The sequence below is a fragment of the Canis lupus genome, chromosome 3 (assembly GCF_048164855.1).
Source record: "Canis lupus baileyi chromosome 3, mCanLup2.hap1, whole genome shotgun sequence".
Classification (NCBI taxonomy): Eukaryota; Metazoa; Chordata; class Mammalia; order Carnivora; family Canidae; genus Canis; species Canis lupus.
In genome coordinates, this window is record NC_132840.1 from 25,258,105 (window position 1) to 25,277,116 (window position 19,012).

Here is a 19,012-nt window from a genome sequence, read left to right on the forward strand (position 1 = left end):
GGACCCTTTGCTCCCTCTGGGGTTCTCCCATCAGGACAACAGAATGGGAAGATGCCAAGTCCACAAAAGGCAAAAAGCTGGAAGGGGAAGCTCAGTGTGTGGGCCTATCCTGTGGCTGGTGCCTGTGGGTGTGGGTTGTCTTCATCTCCTATAGGGGGAGGCGGGGGTGGTGCTCGTGTCCTGTCAGCAACAGAGGAACAAGTCCACTCCATGTCACCATGTGGACACACTTGGCCTATGTCCACCATAAGATGGGACAGGAACAGCCAGCAAGTACTGTCTGTAACAGACGGGAGATTCCCAGTGTGGTCTGTATTCTTGAAGACCGCTACACACACCACAAGGATATCTGAGTGCAAAGAAAGGCACAACCTGAATTCTAAAATAGGTAAAATGAGCAGCCCTGGTGGCTTAGCAGTTTAGCGCCGCCTTCAGCCCAGGGTGTGATCCTGGAGACCCGAGATCGAGTCCCACGTTGGGCTCCCGGCATGGAGCCTGTTTCTCCCTCTGCCTGTGTCTCTGCCTCTCTCTCTCTCTCTCTCTCCCTCTCTCCCTCTCTCTCTGATGAATAAATAAATAAAATCTTGAAAAAATTTTTTTTTAAGTTTTTTAAAAATTAAAAAAATAAAATAGGTAAAATGAACCAGTGGTCAGGGAATGACTCCCAGGGTGAGCGGATGCCCTAGGTGTTCTCGGGTAATTCACATTTTATTTTTTGGTCTGGATGCTGCTTTCCTGGCTGTTAAGGTTGGGACATCCACTAACCTGCATATTTACAGTTTGTGTACTTTTATGTATGATGTACTTCAATAAGAAGCACCGTCCAAGGGGGGGAAGCCGCCTTGCTGAGCGATGCAGATGTAAGGGATGATATTTATGAGTGGTTATGACTGTGTGATCACACATGTGGGTGTGCTGGCATCAGAGTGGATGAGAGAGTGGGCTTGAACAGGAATGTCACAGATGACACTGCAGACACTGCAACCACCCTCCCAGCTTCCTCTTACGTCTCCTGCACCACCACCACCACCTCTACCCCCGCTACCTCCATCACCTCCACCACCTTCAACTCTATCTCCGCCACCACCACCAAGCCAGTCCCTTGCCTTTCTTGTTGCCTCAGGTTTTCTCCACCTACCAACAAATAGATCTCCGCCCCCCCCCACCCCCGCCAGCCTCCACAGAGGAGAAATCACAAAATCACAGTCTTTAGTGAGAAAGTGCTGGGAGTAGGTGCCCACAGGCCACTCTTAGCTTCCCTGTGGCTTGCTCAGTACACCATGTGGCTGGAGACCCGAGGTTTGCCCTTGAAGTGGTTTCTTATGCAGAGGAAGTGGTGGCTGTCGGGGTCCTCCCCCTCCCCCACTGTAGGATGAGGCAGAGCAAGGGCCTGACCCTGACGTGACCAGGATGCCCTCCAGCAGGGCTCAGTGAAGGGGGTGGGGGTCCTCAGGAGCAGGGGCTGCCCTTAGTGTCTAACATGAGGTAGGGAGTTAGGGGTTCAAGCTGGGGATGAGTGGTCAGCAGCCAGTGACTGTATCTAGGCAGGGTGGCATCAGGTGGGTGGTCAGAGATCAGACAGTTCCCAAGAGGAGGTGCTGTTTGCAGTATATTTAGGGAACCCCACATAGGCAGACACTGGGAGCGGAGCCAGGTGAGGGGGCACACATCCAGCTGAGCCCCAGCGTCCAACGTCCTTGGAGCCAGGATAGCCCTGGGTGCCATTTGTGCTGCCTGGAGGGTGCAGTGGGTTCTCTCCGATGCATGCATCCCGGGTGCACGCCCATCACGTGGCCACCTCAGGAGGAGGGGCTCCGGAGCCTTTAAAGATGTGGAGAAAGGCTTCATTCTTTCTGGAGTGGGACCTCAGCCCCCTCCAGGCCTGGGAAAGCGGGAGCCCTGAGCCGCCATGAGGCAGCAAGAAGATAGGAACGTACGTCTGAACCTGAGCAACTGCCCCTCCATGGAAGAGGTGGGGAGGTGGGCTGAGGGTCGAGGGGTCCAAAGAGACTAGAGGGTTGGGGTCCGGGCTGGGAAGCGACTGCTCTGTCAGGAAGCTGGACTCTCTCTGGCTGGGTCATTGCTGAGCTGACACTTGTACAGACCGGGAGAGGGCAAATGTGAGGGCGGCCCTGGAGGACAGACAGGCCCTGCTGGTGGCACCATGAGCTGAGCGAGACACCTGAGAGCGAGGACCCTGCTCTGCTCCCTGCTGGGACCATGTCTGGGCAGGGCCCCCAGAGAAGGCTGCTGGGCTCTCTCAATGGCACCTCCCCAGCCACCCCTCACTTCGAGCTGGCTGCCAACCAGACCGGGCCCCGGTGCCTGGAGGTGTCCATTCCCGATGGGCTGTTCCTCAGCCTGGGGCTGGTGAGCGTTGTGGAAAATGTGCTGGTGGTGGCCGCCATTGCCAAGAACCGCAACCTGCACTCGCCCATGTATTACTTCATCGGTTGCCTGGCTGTGTCCGACCTGCTGGTGAGCGTGAGCAATGTGCTGGAGACGGCCGTCATGCTGCTGGTGGCGGCAGGCGCCTTGGCTGCTCAGGCTGCTGTGGTGCAGCAGCTGGACGACATCATTGACGTGCTCATCTGTGGTTCCATGGTATCCAGCCTCTGCTTCCTGGGCGCCATTGCCGTGGACCGCTACCTCTCCATCTTCTACGCGCTGCGATACCACAGCATCGTCACACTCCCGCGGGCGTGGCGGGCCATCTCCGCTATCTGGGTGGCTAGCGTCCTCTCCAGCACGCTCTTCATTGCCTACTACAATCACACGGCCGTCCTGCTTTGTCTTGTCAGCTTCTTTGTAGCCATGCTGGTGCTCATGGCAGTGCTGTACGTCCACATGCTTGCCCGCGCCTGCCAGCACGCCCGAGGTATTGCCCGGCTCCATAAGAGGCAGCACTTCATCCCCCAGGGCTTTGGCCTCAAGGGCGCTGCCACACTCACTATCCTGCTGGGCATTTTCTTTCTCTGCTGGGGCCCCTTCTTCTTGCACCTCTCACTCATGGTCCTCTGCCCTCAACACCCCATCTGTGGCTGCGTCTTTCAGAACTTCAACCTCTTCCTCACCCTCATCATCTGCAACTCCATCATTGACCCCTTCATCTACGCCTTCCGCAGCCAGGAGCTCCGAAAGACTCTCCAAGAGGTAGTGCTATGTTCCTGGTGAGGCTGCAGGCTTGAGGCCAGGGTGCTGGGCAGAGGGGGGTGGTGATTGATACCCATGTGACTGGGGCAGTCACTTGCAGAAAAGGACAGATGAGCTGATCTGTGGTGTGGTGGATGCATGGACCCTCTGGGGCCAGAGAAAGGAATAAACAAAAATCTCCAGGAGTTGCTGTGGAGAATGGAGCAGGCTGGGGAGATGGTGGGGCCACAGACACGAGAGCCAGGTCCGGGACTACTGGACAGCATCTCTGGCTGCTCCTGGAGAGTTCCTTCTCCACCCAGGGACCAGGCAAGGCCTGCACACACCCACCTTTGCTGCCAGGTCTGGAGATTTGGGCCCCTGCCCGTTGGGATGTGAAGTCTCAGTGTTGGTAGCATGACAAGTACTGCTCTCGGGAAGGCCTCCAGGAAAAGGACTTTGTGACCAGCCAGTCCTCACAGGACTGCTTCGGGAAGAAGTGAGCTCCTGTTGCAGGCACAGGGACTGTCTACAGGAGCTGCAGTGGAGGGTAGGGCTGATCTAAAGTCCACTGGTAACCAGAGAGCTGGTGACCCAACTGTGTGCACATGCACCGCATGTACCCACCAGACAGTGTTGGTCAGTGCCTGCTCAGGCCAAGGCAGAGGTCGTCAGCCCGAATCAGTGACTGGTGCCCAGGGTCTCAGGGCTGGGAAGCTGGGAAGCAGTCTGGTAATAAATGCTGTGTCTGGTGCAGACACATCACCATCCGCTTTGCGTCCTTTGGGAAATTGCTTGCAACTGGAGGGGCGGGGCGGGGGGGCAAGGGCGGGGTTGAGGGTGATGAACAGGGAGCTGTGAATCCCAGAAACCAGGGTGGGTCTGCCTAGCTGAAGAAGCCACAGCCCCAGAGCACCTGAATGCCTGAGCCCCTGCCCAAGGAGAGAGTGTAGGGGTCCCCTGATCACACCCACTCTGGGCCTGTGTCTTAGTTTTCTCTTCCTGGTGTAAACCCCAGCTCAGAACAACCAGAGTCAGAAGCAGCAGGAATGGTATCCCTGGGTGGCTCAGCGGTTTAGCACCTGCCTTTGGCCCAGGGTGATCCTGGACCCACATCGGGATCCTGCAGGGAGCCTGTTTCTCCCTCTGCCTATGTCTCTGCCTCTCTCTCTGTCTCTCTGTCTCTCTCTCTCTCTATCATGAATAAATAAAGAATCTTAAAAAAAGAAAAAAACAGGAACAGCAGCTGCCCCCACCCCACCCCCGCCCCCAGTCACCTCCAAGGTGACATGACTCAGCACTGTCCAGGCTGCCCTTGATGGCAGCAGAAGCAGGACCACCATGACCCATATGTGACCTCCATGTCTGTTCTGAGGAACACAGCAGGGCCCCCAGGGTGTGCCAGGGGTTGGGGGCTGCTTTCCCCCACGACTGCCCTCCTGGGAGAGGGAGGTCAGTGCTCAGCCAGCTCTGGGAAGTGTTCGAGGCGAGGCCTCCCAGAATGGAGTGGGACTGTCCAAGTCCAAGCCGTGAAGGAGTGCACGTCGGGTAAACTGTGCTGCCTGTTGCCGGAAGCCCTTGGGTCCTCCTTCTGTGACAAACCTGGGTTTCTCATGGAAGAGCCCACCTGGTTTCCTCCACAGATACTGAGTGTACAGTCGACCCCCTTCCTGATACAGGTTCGGCAGTGGCAAGGGTGATGGTATCAGCCAATTTGAAGGCAGGTCTAGTAATGCCTAAAGTCTTCTGCAGCCTCTGGCCAACCACCCCCAGCACTGCCCCAGCCAGCCTCCACCTACGCTGGCAGCTTCAGCCCAGACTGCTGGCCTCAATGCCAGGAGCTGGTTCCCGGCAGGGCCAGCCTTTGCTGGGAGACAAGACAGTGAGTCAGCCTTGAACCTGGCACCAGAGCCCTCTGGGGATGGAGAGAGAACTGGCCTGGCTCACTGCCATCACGCAGGGAGGCAGGGCATGTGGGTAATGGGTCTTGGATGCTGCAAAGCTTCTTCCTTTGCTCAGACGGGGAGGTGCAGCCAGCTCCGGGGAAGAGCCAAATGCTCACCAAGGACCCCCTGAATGGGGACAGGGAGTGGCCCCAGGCAGTGGAAGCCAACCACAGAAAGCCACATCATGGACACATTGTGGGGGAGGGGTGTCTCTTGAGAACAAAAGACCCATTTCTAGACTAGCCAAACTGGAGAGCTTGGGGGACGGGGGAAGAGGGGCTTGTGCACGACCACACCCTGTCAACGCACTCTTGAGGAGCCCAGACACAGACACATCACAGGCCTATTCAGCCAACAGCTTGTGGAACACCCATGCACTCTGAGACCCTTCCTGGGAGAATTTCTTACTCAACTATCAGAAGGACCTTGTTATAAGGTCATTTCACTACAGAGTCTGGCCCCAGAAGAATAGTAAGCCAGTGGTATATGTATGTGTAACATAACATCTGTACTGCATGTCCACTTCATCCCCTTTCTCTTCTGACCAGTGGACTCCCTTTCCCAGTTTTTTTTCTCCAAGAATCCCCCCCATCTCTGCCTTATGCACACACCATCTCACTACATAGCCCCTACCACCAATGTTGTGTTGGCCTCACTTGGACCAAAAGTCCAGGAGTACAGGTGACATCAGGAAGTGAATCAGACAGAAACCACTGCCCACCATCCCACACCCTGCCAGTCCCTCACCTGGCTTGTGTCCTTCCGATAATTCCTGACATCAATATTCACTGAGCAGCGATTACACACCAGGCACTGTGCCTCGCTGGGGTACAAAGCCTCCCCCTGCGCAAGGTCCATTTGGAATCTCATGAAAGCCCCTGAGGGAGGAGGGGCAGGTGGCATCCCCACACTGCAGGGAAGGACGGGGAAGTTCACAGCTGCCATTGTAATCGACCGTCCTTCTGACTCCGCGTTTCTGAGCCCTGCTCCATGCTTTCTTCTGGAGGGTTCAGTGTCTGCTGCAGCCTCTTCCTGCCTCTCCCACCCCTAAGGGACCCAGCAAAGCTCAGGGTACCTCGTTCGTCCCTTTATGCCACAAGACAGGGAGCTGAGAGGGAGAGGCGTCCTTTTGGGATGGAACATGGGGTTGGTCCCTGAGCGGGTGTGGGGAAGAAAGACTGTCTGCAAAGCCGCGGGGTGGGGCTGCCGCAGCGGTGGGACCCGGGAGGGAAGTCTGGGCGGGGTCCGAGAGCCAAGAGGGGCTTCTATTGTCCTCCCAGGAGCCCGCCAGCCCCTCCCCTCGGTGTGCGGGGTGGGGCCCAGACTCCCGCCCCCCACGGGCCCCCCGGACCCGGGTGGCGGCGGGAGGAGGCGCCGCATCGCGCTGCCGGGCGGGGATGCGCGGTGCTGATGCTGCAGGCCGGTGCCGCATTCTGCGGCGGCGTCCCCCGATTGGCCGCGCGCGGTGACGCCAGGCCGGGCGCTGCGGGGGGGCCCAGCCTATAAGAGCCGGCGGCGGGGGCGGCCGACCCTCCGCAGCCAGCCCCGACCCGTCCGCGCGTGTCCCGCAGCCGCCCGCCACACGCACCGAGCATGAGGGAGATCGTGCACATCCAGGCCGGCCAGTGCGGCAACCAGATCGGAGCCAAGGTGAGGACGCGCGCCGCCTCCGTCCCCTCCCCCGCCCCAGGCTCGGTCCCCGACACCGGCACGCGACCCGCGTCCCCACCCAGAGCCGCGCTTACCACCGCGAAGCCGAGAACAAAGGGACGAGCCGGGGTGATCCCGGCCCTGCCACGTCCACACCGCCTGCCCTCTGTTTCTGCTCGGGTTAGCTCAGGCCTGCAGGAGCGCAGCCCAAGTCGGCGACTAAGCTCCATCCACAGCGGCTGCAGCTGCGGGGACGGTTTGGGCGTGGCCCTCTTCTTGGGGTCGCAACTCAGCCTTGAGCGAGATGGGTGGGGTGGGCAGGTGTGGGTGGGACACCCCCTTCAAAGCCGAAATGATTCCATCTGCCCTGCTCCCGCTCCCCCCACCAACAGGATGCCCTCCAAGTGGCCAGAACCCCCCCCCACAGGCCCCCAAACATACAGTTTGGAACCTCGGCTTCCTGACCCCACCCTGTTCCTTTGTTGGGGGAGGGGTTGGGCCCAGACTCGGGGTGACCTTGGCCCAGGACTGGACTCTCCCTCTGCTCAGCCCCGCCTGGACAAACGCCCGGTGGGGTTGGACAGCGCCCACTCAGGGACCATGGAGTCAGGGTGGGTTGTGGGAACAAAGCTGGGCTCTGGAATGGAGAGCTGCATCACCCTGCGGCTCCTCCCCTCCATTGTTAGCCTTCATCGGAGACCTTGGGACTAAGGGGATGAGAAGGTGGTATCATTCCCCACTGGAACCTAGGAGACAGTTGTCACGTCCCCAAGTCCAAGGAGATTATTTCTTGCCCAAGGTCACACAGCAAGTGTGACCAAAGAGCCATGCTATCTTCCAGAGCTCTCGTCCCTGCAGACGTCCAGCCCAGGGCTCAGGCTGGGTGGGTGGGGCCTGCTGCCCAATGGGACACTCCACAGAACAAAATGGGGGACCCCAGGGGTGGCTTTGTCAGGACCAAGGCCAGGGACCCAGGGTGCAGTGGTGCAGGGCGAGTTTCCCAAAGGAGGCAGTGGGAGGAGACAAGTCTTGGAGGGGAAGGGGCCAAGGAAGGGATTCCTCTGGAGGCTGTTGCCATGGAAACCAGGCAAGAACAAAAAGCTAATTACAACCCGGCTGGGGCAGCCTCGTGGCTGATATGTAAATTGCAACTTCTCTAGGGTGGAGGCGACTTGGATGGGGTGGAGGGGTGGTACCAGGGAGACTCCCTAATCACCCGAAGAAACAGCTGTGCCTGCCCCAGAAAGGGGGCTGGGAGAGGGGGAGGCCGGGGGGGGATGATGGCCTCAAATCAAATCAGGGCTCCTGGGGCAGTCACTGACAGCTGCCCTGGCCAGGTGGGAGGGGCGGGGGGCTCATTAATGTGGTCACAGGGGCCAGGCCTGCCCTGAACATCTGCTCCTCAGAGGGTCAGGGGTCACTGGGGGAGGGAGGGCAGCCCTGAGTTCAGCCTGAGCCTAGCGGAGTCATGATCTGTTTATACACCCATCCTTTCTGTGGCCCGGACAGACACATATCAAGCAAAGGCAAGTCCACGCCCGGAGCTGTAGCTGGGCTAGGGCTAGGGGTAGGGGTAGTGGGAGGGAGGTGGCAGGAGGAGGAGGGAAGAGGGCAGGGGCCATAGCCTGAATGCTGGACATGTGTCCTCAGCTGAGATTTTTTTTCCTCCTTCTTAGAGTTGTGGCCTCATGGGTTTGCTAATTATTTTTATTCCTTTTGGGTTGATTTTCTTATTTTATGTTGTTTTAAAAATTAATGTCTGATCCTTTCTAACAATGAAACCAGAGAGAGGTGGATTTTGTGGGGGGAGGAATTGTTTCTTTCTTTTCCACCTCTGCCTTTTTTGGCCGACCAATGACAGCAGTTGAGCTTTTTCCTTCTGGACTCCTTGTCCTGGAAAGTCTTCAGAGACCAAACTCAAAGAAAATGCTGAAAGCTGGGGCCAGGCCCAGCAGATGCTGACATCTGCCCTGTGGAGGGGCAGTTCATTAACCATTTCTGTTTACTGATCCCATATTGGCTGTGGGCTTTCTGGTGAGGGGAGAGAGCAAACCTTGACATCCCATCACCAGCAGCAGCTGACAGGGGTGAGGGTGGGGGTGGGGTGGGGGTGGGGCTGCTGCTCTGCTTGCTGGACCTGGAGCGGTGCCTGGCACAGTTGCGCCTGCTCTAGCGAGGGCCCTGGCTGTGGAAGGATGGAGAGAGGTCAGGGCGAGAACACACCTCTCCTGAGAGGCAGTTTGACATCGATCGCTACTGATTGAGCACTGTGCCAGATGCTTTAGGCGCCATCACCTCACGGGGAGGCAGCGAGAGGAGGTATCGCCCTTCCCCCAGGGGTCGTTCCGGGAAGTGGAGGCACCGCCCAGCAAGGATAGGGCAGGAGTCTGAGTCTAGGTCTGCACGGATACATCAGGATGGGCGGGGCCTCCCACCCCCCACCCGCCACCCGCCACCCGCCACCTCACCGTCGCCACCAAACTGGCGGATGAATCCGGGGACCTCGGCCTTCCCCTCTGGGTGCAGGACCTTCCAGGAGCCTTTGTCTGCGCCCCCTTCTCTCGGCCGCTGGGCGGAGCTTCGGAGGGGCGGGCCCTGGCGCTGACCGCCAATGCGGGGAGGGATTTCCTGATTTCCTTGCACCCGCCTCCTAACTGGGTCAGAGTAGCGCTGGTTGTGCTCGGGGCGGGGAGAGACATCAAGGTCCTGAAAGGGTCCAACTGCCATGAGTTAGCAAGCCCTCAACTTGCCTTGGCAGACGCCTCCGTGGCCCCCGAGCAGGGACGCGGCAAAGGATCAGCACTGCGGACAGCGCCGGGGGGGCGCGTGGGTCGGTCATAGCAGCGGAGCTCAGACCGGGTAGTTTTCTCAACTGTAGTGGTGGTCATAGTTGTTTCTTATTTAATCTACAAAATTGTATTCTTTATTTATTATTACGTAATATATTTTACTAATAAGATAATTGATTAATTAAAAAAAAGATTTTATTTATTTATTTATTCATGAGAGACACAGAGAGAGGCAGAGACACAGACAGAGAAGCAGGCTCTTTGCAGGGAGCCTGATGCGGGACTCCATCCCAGGATGTAGGATCACGCCCTGAGCCAAAGGCAGACGCTCAAACACTGAGCCACCCAGGCGTCCCAAGATAATTATTTTATTTTATTTTATTTTATTTTATTTTAAGATTTTATTTATTTATTCATGAGACACACACACACACACACACACACAGAGGCAGAGACACAGGCAGAGGGAGAAGCAGGCTCCCTGTGGGGAGCCTGATGTGGGACTCTATCCGATCCGGGTCTCCAGGATCACTTCCTGGGCCAAAGGCAGGCGCTAAACCACTGAGCCACCATGGATCCCCCAAGATATTTTTACTAGTTTTAACTACAAAAGCAATTATTAATATATTCTTCTAAAAAGTTGCAGATAAAGTCAAAGTGCCCATTTAGCCACCATATGCCTCTAGGTCCTGCTCTCCTAGGGGACAATTTTGCTTTCCATTCTTCCAAGCTGTTTTCTGTGCATGTGCACCTATACATCTTTATACAAAAATGTAAAATCTTTTTGAGGTCCCCTGTTTTACTTTACATATCATTATCCAATGTGCCTTTCCCTCAAGGATGTGTCTTGGGGGATGTGCTCATATCATATTTTACTGCACCACAGTATCCCAAAATATATTGACTTTTCAAAACTTTTATTTTTGGGACGCCTGGGTAGTTCAGTGGTTGAGCATCTGCCCTCAGCTCAGGTTGCGATCTTGGAGTACTGGGATCAAGTCCCACATCAGGCTCCCTTCATGGAGCCTGCTTCTCCATCTACGTCTCTGCCTCTTTCTCTCTGTGTCTCTCATGAATAAGTAAAATCTTTTTAAAAATAAAACTTATTTTTGTTATCTGTGCATATGGCTTTACAGATTTAAATAGCATCTAACCTTTTAACTCAATGAAGCCAACATTTGCTGAATGCATTGAGACTTGTGCTAACCCCTTAATGTGGGTACTATTATCATGTCCACTTTACAGATGAGAAAACTGAGGTCCCAGGAGGTAGAGTCACTGGCACACATCAACTGGTACTGGGATCTGGTCCATCACCTCCTGGAAGACCATGCCTTCCATAGATGCATTTTCTTTCTTTCTTTTTTTTTTTCCATAGATGCATTTTCAATAACTTTCTGTAGATCTGTTGATGGTAGGGTAACTGAATCACTCTCTCCTGGCCCTATACTTGCTGTCTTGAACTCATCACTCCTCTACATGGGCTACGGTGTCCCTGAAACCAGAGATTTGTGGGTGTCCCAGAGCTCTGGGGACCAAGCCCCTGGCTCCCATGCAGGCCTTAGGCTGAGGAGGCCATAGGGATCCAAGTAGTGGTAGGAAGCTCTGATCAGGCCCTGAATGCCTCAGTGACATTTCTGTGTGTTTATTTTTCCTAATTACAAAATTATCACACACTGTGTAAAAAGAACAGTTAACAATGACAAAACAGAGAATAAATCCAGCCCCTCCCTTCACTGAAATGACCTCTGATAACAGCCTCTCTGGATGAATTGCCAAGACTTTTCTATGCATTTTATAATAATAACAATACCTGCCCATATCAGAATTTTAATTTTTTACTTATTAAAAATTTTTTTCTTAATTCATTTGAGAGAGACAGAAAGAGTGAGCGAGAGCACCAGCAGAAGGAGGGTCAGAGGGAGAGGGAGAAGCAGACTCCCCACTGAGCAGGGGGCCCAACTTGGGAATCAATCCCAGGACCCCTGGATCACGACCTGAGCCAAAGGCAAACACTTAACCGATTGGGCCACCCAGATGTCCCTATCAGAGTTTTTAAACATATTTTTAGCTAATCTCTTTGTTTAGAAATTAACATTTGACAGGGGTGCGTGGGTGGCTCAGTCAGTTGGCAGTCTGCCTAAAGCTCAGGTCATGATCCAGGGGTCTTGTGATTGAGCCCCACATCCGGCTCCCTGCTCAATGAGGAGCCTGCTTCTCCCTCTCCCTCTGCCGTTCCCCCCACTCCTGCTCTCTGGTTCTCTCTATTTCTCTGTCAAATAAATAAAGTCTTAAAAAAAAGAAATTAACGTGACAATTCCAAAAGAGTCAAAGGGTATATAGTGAAAAGAACTTTCCCCCAACCCAGACCCACATTCCAAGGCCCAGGTCCCTGGAACAGATCTCTGTGTGCCTGTTAGAGACATCTATATTTAGATAAATATGTGCAAACTGGGTTCTAATTGCTTTTTTCACTCAGCTGTCTTTTTGCCAGCACATGACTCACATGTAAAGGCTTGTTATTTCTTGAGGCCTTCATATCATTCATCTTTTGAAAGTCACTCCAACCCTGAGGAACAAAGAGGAGGGGCACTGGAAAGTCACACAGCGTGTGACTCCTGACTCTCCTTGTATGGGCCCACTGTGCTTCACAACGGTTTGGCAATGCCCTTTGGGTGAAGGCCGAGCTCTGTGAAGCCTTCCCTTCACCCAGGGGGTACGTCTTTACATATATGCACACGTTCACATGCTTCCTGCTAAGACTTGTTCTCACTATCAGGCCTATTGAACAGATGAGGACACAGAGTGCCTCCAGGACCCACTCAGGGTCCGACAGCTGGAAAGAGGTGGTCCAGCTCCTGTAGGGTGAGTGGTAGCAGGTAGTGGAGAGAGTAAGCCCTGGGAGTCAGGGCTATGCCAGGTCTTTGCAGGCAGGCTGGGGGGCCCCAGGCAAGTCATTCCCCATGCAGGCCCCTGTGATTCCCGCTGGCTGAGGCTGATGAGGTACTGAACACTGCCAGACCCTGTTTCTAGACATCCCATGCCCTGACACTGAGGGACATGTGTATCCTGGACTCTCTCTGTCCCTTGCCTTCTGTGTACCTCCATTCCTTCATCTGAAAAGAGAGAATAAAGAAAACCACCCCAAGAGAGTGTTTATTACTAACCCCTCATGGAGGAGTGGACCAAAGGCCCCTGGTTAGCAAAGGCAGAGCTGAGTCTGGAGGAACCAGGTCCATGTCAGCTGAGCCCTGAACCACACTGAGAGCTCCAGGCACCATGAACATGCAAACAGTGGATGCATATTGACTATCACAATTTTCTGAGAGATGACAGAGCTTGGGCCCTTCTCTGAGGTTACTCAAAGGGGCTAGTGCAAACTTTGAGTCCAGGCCCCTGATTTTACACTCAGGGCTGAGTTCATGGGAGGGAAAGGGCCTGGCGGGGGTCATGAGCACTTGCTGACCCTTCCTTTCCCCCCTGCAGTTCTGGGAAGTCATCAGTGATGAGCACGGTATAGACCCCAGTGGCAACTATGTGGGCGACTCAGACCTGCAGCTGGAACGCATCAGCGTCTACTACAACGAGGCCTCTTGTGAGCTCCCACCTTACCCCCATGCTTCCTCTGGGAGGAGGGGGGAGGGCTTCTTGACTGTGGGGTCTCAGCATCTCTGCCCTCCTCACAAAACAAAGATGAAGAACCCTAGAAACTGCCATTGGAGTGAGAGTCAAATATGTATAATGCTCAGCAGAGTCCAGGAGGCCCCTTAGGAAGCCCGGGGAGGGTCTAGAGTAGGGACCATTTAGCAATTAGTATAAAACAATGTCCATAGTGAACTGGAGAAATATTCACCTGCCCACATGGATGTAGGATGTGGTCCCCATTTCATGCATGGTTCCAGCCTCTCTGACCCCAGTGAGTCTGAGTGCTTATGGTGACAGCATGACTCTGGCAGGCTGGGCAGGATTTAGAGGGCAAGAGAATTGCGACTGCCTGCAGGCCCCTGACCTTCTGTGACCCACATAACCCACCCTTTCCCTCTAGCTCATAAGTATGTGCCTCGGGCCATTCTGGTGGACCTTGAGCCCGGAACCATGGACAGCGTCCGGTCTGGGGCCTTTGGGCATCTTTTCAGGCCTGACAACTTCATCTTTGGTAAGTCTCCCCTGTCCCACACTCTGATGCAGACCCCATCACAGGCAGATCCAAAACAGCAGAAACAGCAGGGCAAAGTCACTCCTTAGCAAGACAAAAGTGACCTTTCCAGTTTGCATTTGGCAACAGAGGCTCCAAGAAAGGGTTCTGTGCAGGGAATATAAACCACTTGTATTTCATTGTGTAAAACAGAGAATTAAGTTTATAGGACTGTTACAGAACTTTCAGGACAGGAGTCAGTCTCCAGAGGACTCAAATTCATGGGCATGCAACACTGCTGTGATCAAGATGGCCTCACCCCATTTCTGTCTCCCAGAGCTCAACACCCCAAGTGATGGGCAAAAATCCCCATTCACACTCCAAGCTGCAAGGGATTCTGGGGGTCATAGTTTACACTCCCAGCACGGCTAGCCAGAGGGTGGGTGGGCTGGAGGGGAGGGCTGACAGACTCATCCAGGAGCCCCTAGGGAGGCAGAGCAGGAGCTACCACTCCAGGTTCTCAATTTCTGTGTAGAGCCCTTAACATTGGGCATCCCCATGTCACGGAGCTTCCACAGTTGCTCTCTTTGATGGCATGTTCAGGCAGGCACTATAGGTCCCCCTCCTGCTTCCCCCTAACCTGTCCTCACCTACAGGTCAGAGTGGGGCTGGCAACAATTGGGCCAAAGGTCACTACACGGAGGGCGCAGAGCTGGTGGACTCAGTCCTGGATGTGGTGCGGAAGGAGTGTGAGAATTGCGACTGCCTGCAGGGCTTCCAGCTGACCCACTCGCTCGGCGGGGGCACAGGGTCCGGGATGGGCACACTGCTCATCAGCAAGGTGCGCGAGGAGTACCCCGACCGCATCATGAACACCTTCAGTGTGGTGCCCTCCCCCAAGGTGTCGGACACAGTGGTGGAGCCCTACAACGCCACGCTGTCCATCCACCAGCTGGTGGAGAACACGGACGAGACCTACTGCATCGACAATGAGGCTTTGTACGACATCTGCTTCCGCACTCTCAAGCTGGCCACGCCCACCTACGGTGACCTCAACCATCTGGTGTCGGCCACCATGAGCGGCGTCACTACTTCTCTCCGCTTCCCCGGCCAACTCAATGCTGACCTGCGCAAGCTGGCCGTGAATATGGTGCCCTTCCCCCGCCTGCACTTCTTCATGCCCGGCTTTGCCCCACTCACCGCGAGGGGCAGCCAGCAGTACCGCGCGCTCACGGTGCCCGAGCTCACTCAGCAGATGTTCGATGCCAAGAACATGATGGCTGCCTGTGACCCCCGCCACGGCCGCTACCTGACCGTGGCCACCGTCTTCCGCGGGCGCATGTCCATGAAGGAGGTGGACGAGCAGATGCTGGCCATCCAGAGCAAGAACAGCAGCTACTTCGTCGAGTGGATCCCCAACAACGTGAAGGTGGCCGTGTGTGACATCCCACCCCGGGGGCTCAAGATGTCCTCCACCTTCATCGGCAACAGCACGGCCATCCAGGAGCTGTTCAAGCGCATCTCGGAGCAGTTCACAGCCATGTTCCGGCGCAAGGCCTTCCTGCACTGGTACACGGGCGAGGGCATGGACGAGATGGAGTTCACTGAGGCCGAGAGCAACATGAACGACCTGGTGTCCGAGTACCAGCAGTACCAGGACGCCACGGCCGAGGAGGAGGGCGAGATGTACGAAGATGACGAGGAGGAGTCCGAGGCTCAGGGCCCCAAGTGAAGCGGGAGGGGCAGAGCCAGGCTGTCGCTGTGGCCCAGAGGCCTGTCCCCCAGAGCCACGTCGCCACTGACACCGCCCCGAGCCTTGCCCCCACCAGCTCTGGCCACAGCGCCCTAGGGCTCCCGAGTGTTTGTCCTCCAGTATTTACGGCATCCCCACCCCACGTGAGTCCTGTTTTCCCACCATAGGTCAGCTCCATCGTGTCTGCTTTATTTGTCAGCTCCAGGCCTGTTTTATGGTTTGTTTTGTTTTTTGTTTTTACTGGTTTGTGTTTATATTTTGGGGGGGAATACTTAATAAATTTATTGCTGTCAGATATCCCTGCCTGGTCCTGGAGATTTCTTTTTATTCTGGAAAGTTGGGTCTAGAGGGGTCAGCAGGGGCAGATAGGGAGGCCCAGGCTGGGGAACGGTCATTGTCTCCCAGGCTGGTCGCCGACGCAGGCCTGTGTGTACAGCCTGCGGGTTCTGAAGGCACAGCTGCTGTGGAGCTTCCAGAAGTGGGGTCCTGGACACGGGCCATGAGTGGATGAAGCCTCATTCTAGAACCACAGGTGTAGCTTGCTCTTGACTTGAAAACTATCCCTAGTCTCCCATAGGGAGACACACACTCCAGAGCATTCCTCTGGTTTATCTGTATGCTGCACGTTAGAGGAAGGCAGTGGAGACTCAAATGGGAGGTTGGAAGGGAGGACCCTGAACACTCCCTAGAAAAAAATGTGGTGTGTTGTAGAGTTGGGTTTTGGGCCCTGGGAAGGGGCTGGAGGGGGTCAGTGAGCTGTGGCCACAACACAGGCAAACCCCAGCACACTCCGGGTAGGAAGCCATGTGAGGGCTCCATACGTCCCCTGGTGACATTCCTGTGGCTGTAGGGCTCCCAGTGTGGGACTGCAGGGGTGGGCTCCTGGAAGGGACCCACCATTACTGTGTATAGAGTTGGACTTCTCCATTCAGCCTTCCCACACCCCATTCTTCAAAGCTAGGGGTTTCATCAATCCTAGCTCCACCTGGAACATAAAAGGGGCTTCAGTGCAGGCAGCAGCACCCTGGCTCCTGGCTCTTTTATCTAGATATTTGTGCAGAAGAAAGCCAAAGAGACCACTGGCCCCTGATGTAGGCTAGGGAACTAAAGCCCCCAAAAGGGTCCAAGTCTCAGGCTTTTGCCCTGACACAGGCTGGGCTTTGAAGTCTCTGGGGTCCCCTGAGCAGCAGAGAAGCACATTCTAAGAGCCAATGCTTCTGGGCACCTGCTGTGCTTGGTCAGCTCCAAGCATTTCACATTTGGAAATGTGTGTCTCCTTAAGAGCTGTGTGTCTCCATCCCACACATGCAGTGACTGGGTCACAGTGTATATGACTGATGAGGCCACATGGTGAGTGGGAATTTGCGCCCTGCTCTGGGTCACAGCAGCTGGGTCCTCATCACCAAGAAAGGGTTAGATTGCAGGAGAGTCTCCTCCATCACATCCCAGGGCTACACAGGGCTGCAGGCCTCCACACTGTGGTAGGGAGTGGTGCCCACAGCTCACATTCTCAAGGCTTCTGGACCCAAAAAGGGTTGAGACACCTGCCCAGTGTTGACAAGAGCCCCTGCAGCTCCTGACATTCACAGATGCTCCTTCTGGGTCCCAGATCCACTGTCTTAACTGGGTCTTCTCCTGAGGGCGCAATACATATACCTCATTTAACCTTCACAGTGATGCTGCAAGGTACACATCATTGTCATCCACATCCTACAGGCAAAGAAATGGAGGCTGAGAGAAGTGAGGGCATTTGCCAGTTGGCAAGTGGCAGAGCCAGGTGTCCAGCCCAAGATTGTACACCTCTCCATTTGGCTTAAAATAGTCAAAAATTTTACTTCCCTCCCAAGCACTGGCACCCACCAATACATCATCTTTGCTCATGTCACTCAGATGAGGCTGGCCTTCCTGGGCCACTCTGCCTTTGTGGAGTTGACTGTGGGGCCAATCCCCTTGATCCTTCTCCCAAGGTCCACAATCCAACTTAGTATGAATGTGTGGTGTACATTTTGGTGGGGACTATATTGGTGGGGATGTGAGGAGGTGGAAGGGTGGCAGCCCAGCACCTCTAGCCCCCTAGCCCATTTCTGCTGCCCCCCAGAGTCCATCTCTGCTTCCCCTAAGAGTCCGTCTCTGCTTCCCCCCCAGAGTCCATCTCTGCTCCCCCCCAGAGCCCATCTCTACTCCCCCCCAGAATCCATCTCTGCTGGCCCCCAGAGTCCATCTCTTGCCCCCCAGAGTTCTGTAGTAGGGACCTCATGCTTTCTTTCCCAGCCCACTCTTCTCTCCTCCAGCTGGTTCTCCCCTGAGCCTCCAGCTTTACTTTCTTATGAGGAGTAACATAGGTCTCTGCTGTTTTGCACCATTGTATCTTCACTTCTCATTGCCTCCATTTCAGAAATTGTGGGACAGACCTCAAGTCAGTCCTGTGTGCTACATGAGTTCCTGACCCACAATATCCCTAAGCATAATGAAATTGCTGCTTTATGGCACTGAACTTCAGAGTGGTTTGTTATATAGCAACTGAAAATAGGAACACACATGGGGAGTGGCTAGAACAGCATGTGACCCATAATAAAGGCCATGAATGTTTGCTCTTAAATGTATCCACTATTATTAGCAAAGGGAATTTGTTTACAGAGATGCATGGGCATGAGGGTGCAGGTAAGCTCAGCTCAGTGACTGCTGAGTCCTGCTTGAACCTTCTAACAGGGCTCTGACTGGCCCAGCACCAGCACTATCCAGTGTGGACGACACCTTTGGCTGGCATTCGGGACAGCCACTTCATTGGCTGCTTTGCCCTCAGCTCCATCTGTCCATTTCAGCCTAGGTGAAGGGCCAAGGGTGTCCAGACCTGGGCACACTCCCAGCTTTCATGAGGGAGAAGCCTCAACCCTTCCTGACCCTCTGCCTGGTCCCCTACAGGGAGTGTTCAGGGGCAAGGAGATGACTTTAGACTGCCAGAGCAAATACAAGATGCCCAGTTGAATTGGAAGTTTAGATAAATGACAAATAATGTTCCACTTGGGAGCATGATTATAGGAAGCAATTATGCCTCAGTTGCTAAATCCAAGAATCTTAGCCTAGATCCTGCCAGCAGCCCTGCAGCTAAGCCTTACCTGGGGGCCAGGTGGCCTTGAGCTCTTTACCCACTCACTTGCTCTTCGTGTGACCCTATGAAGCAGGTGCTTACAGATGGAGAAAGTGAGGCAGGAGACAAGTGAAACTGCTCCAGAGCATCCAGATGCCAGTGGCAGGACCACAATTTGAATGGAGGAGGTCGGGGCTGAGTCGTCACCATCCACCCACCCTGGGGACAGCACAGCAGCCTGAGAAGGGCATGGTGGGAGGGACAAAAAAAAGTGGCCTTCACCACTGCTCCTTGTGTCCAGGTCACTTCCCCTCTGAAGAAGAGCACTTTTCCCAGCTGCAAAGATCAAGTCCATGCTTTCCTTGCTTAGATAATAACAAATGAGAGTGTACACATACTGGAAGCTGATGAAGTCCACCTTTAGAAATTAGCAGATGCAGCTGTCGTTGCCACTGGGAGTGTGGAGTGGAACGGGGCAGGGGTTTGCCCAAATAAGGGATGAACCAGGCTTATATGGGA

General features: G+C 54.9%; 2 protein-coding genes and 1 long non-coding RNA gene across 3 annotated transcripts; 2 read left to right on the top strand and 1 right to left on the bottom strand.

Moving 5' to 3' along the window:
- Positions 1-981: 981 nt before the first annotated feature.
- Positions 982-3,902, top strand: MC1R (melanocortin 1 receptor). Its single transcript, XM_072819664.1, has one exon. The coding sequence runs from the start codon at positions 2,221-2,223 to the stop codon at positions 3,172-3,174; it is 954 nt and encodes a 317-aa protein (XP_072675765.1). The 5' UTR covers positions 982-2,220; the 3' UTR covers positions 3,175-3,902.
- A 2,668-nt stretch (positions 3,903-6,570) lies between these two features.
- Positions 6,571-15,702, top strand: TUBB3 (tubulin beta 3 class III). The gene is made up of 4 exons (XM_072819663.1): positions 6,571-6,728; positions 13,004-13,112; positions 13,563-13,673; positions 14,309-15,702. Exons 1-4 carry the CDS (start codon positions 6,672-6,674, stop codon positions 15,382-15,384), a joined length of 1,353 nt encoding a protein of 450 aa, XP_072675764.1. The 5' UTR covers positions 6,571-6,671; the 3' UTR covers positions 15,385-15,702.
- Positions 14,308-18,959, bottom strand: LOC140630096 (uncharacterized). Its single transcript, XR_012027883.1, has 2 exons — positions 18,522-18,959; positions 14,308-17,115 (listed from the first exon to the last, which is right to left on the bottom strand). It is a non-coding gene; the product is annotated as an uncharacterized lncRNA (long non-coding RNA).
- Positions 18,960-19,012: the final 53 nt, after the last annotated feature.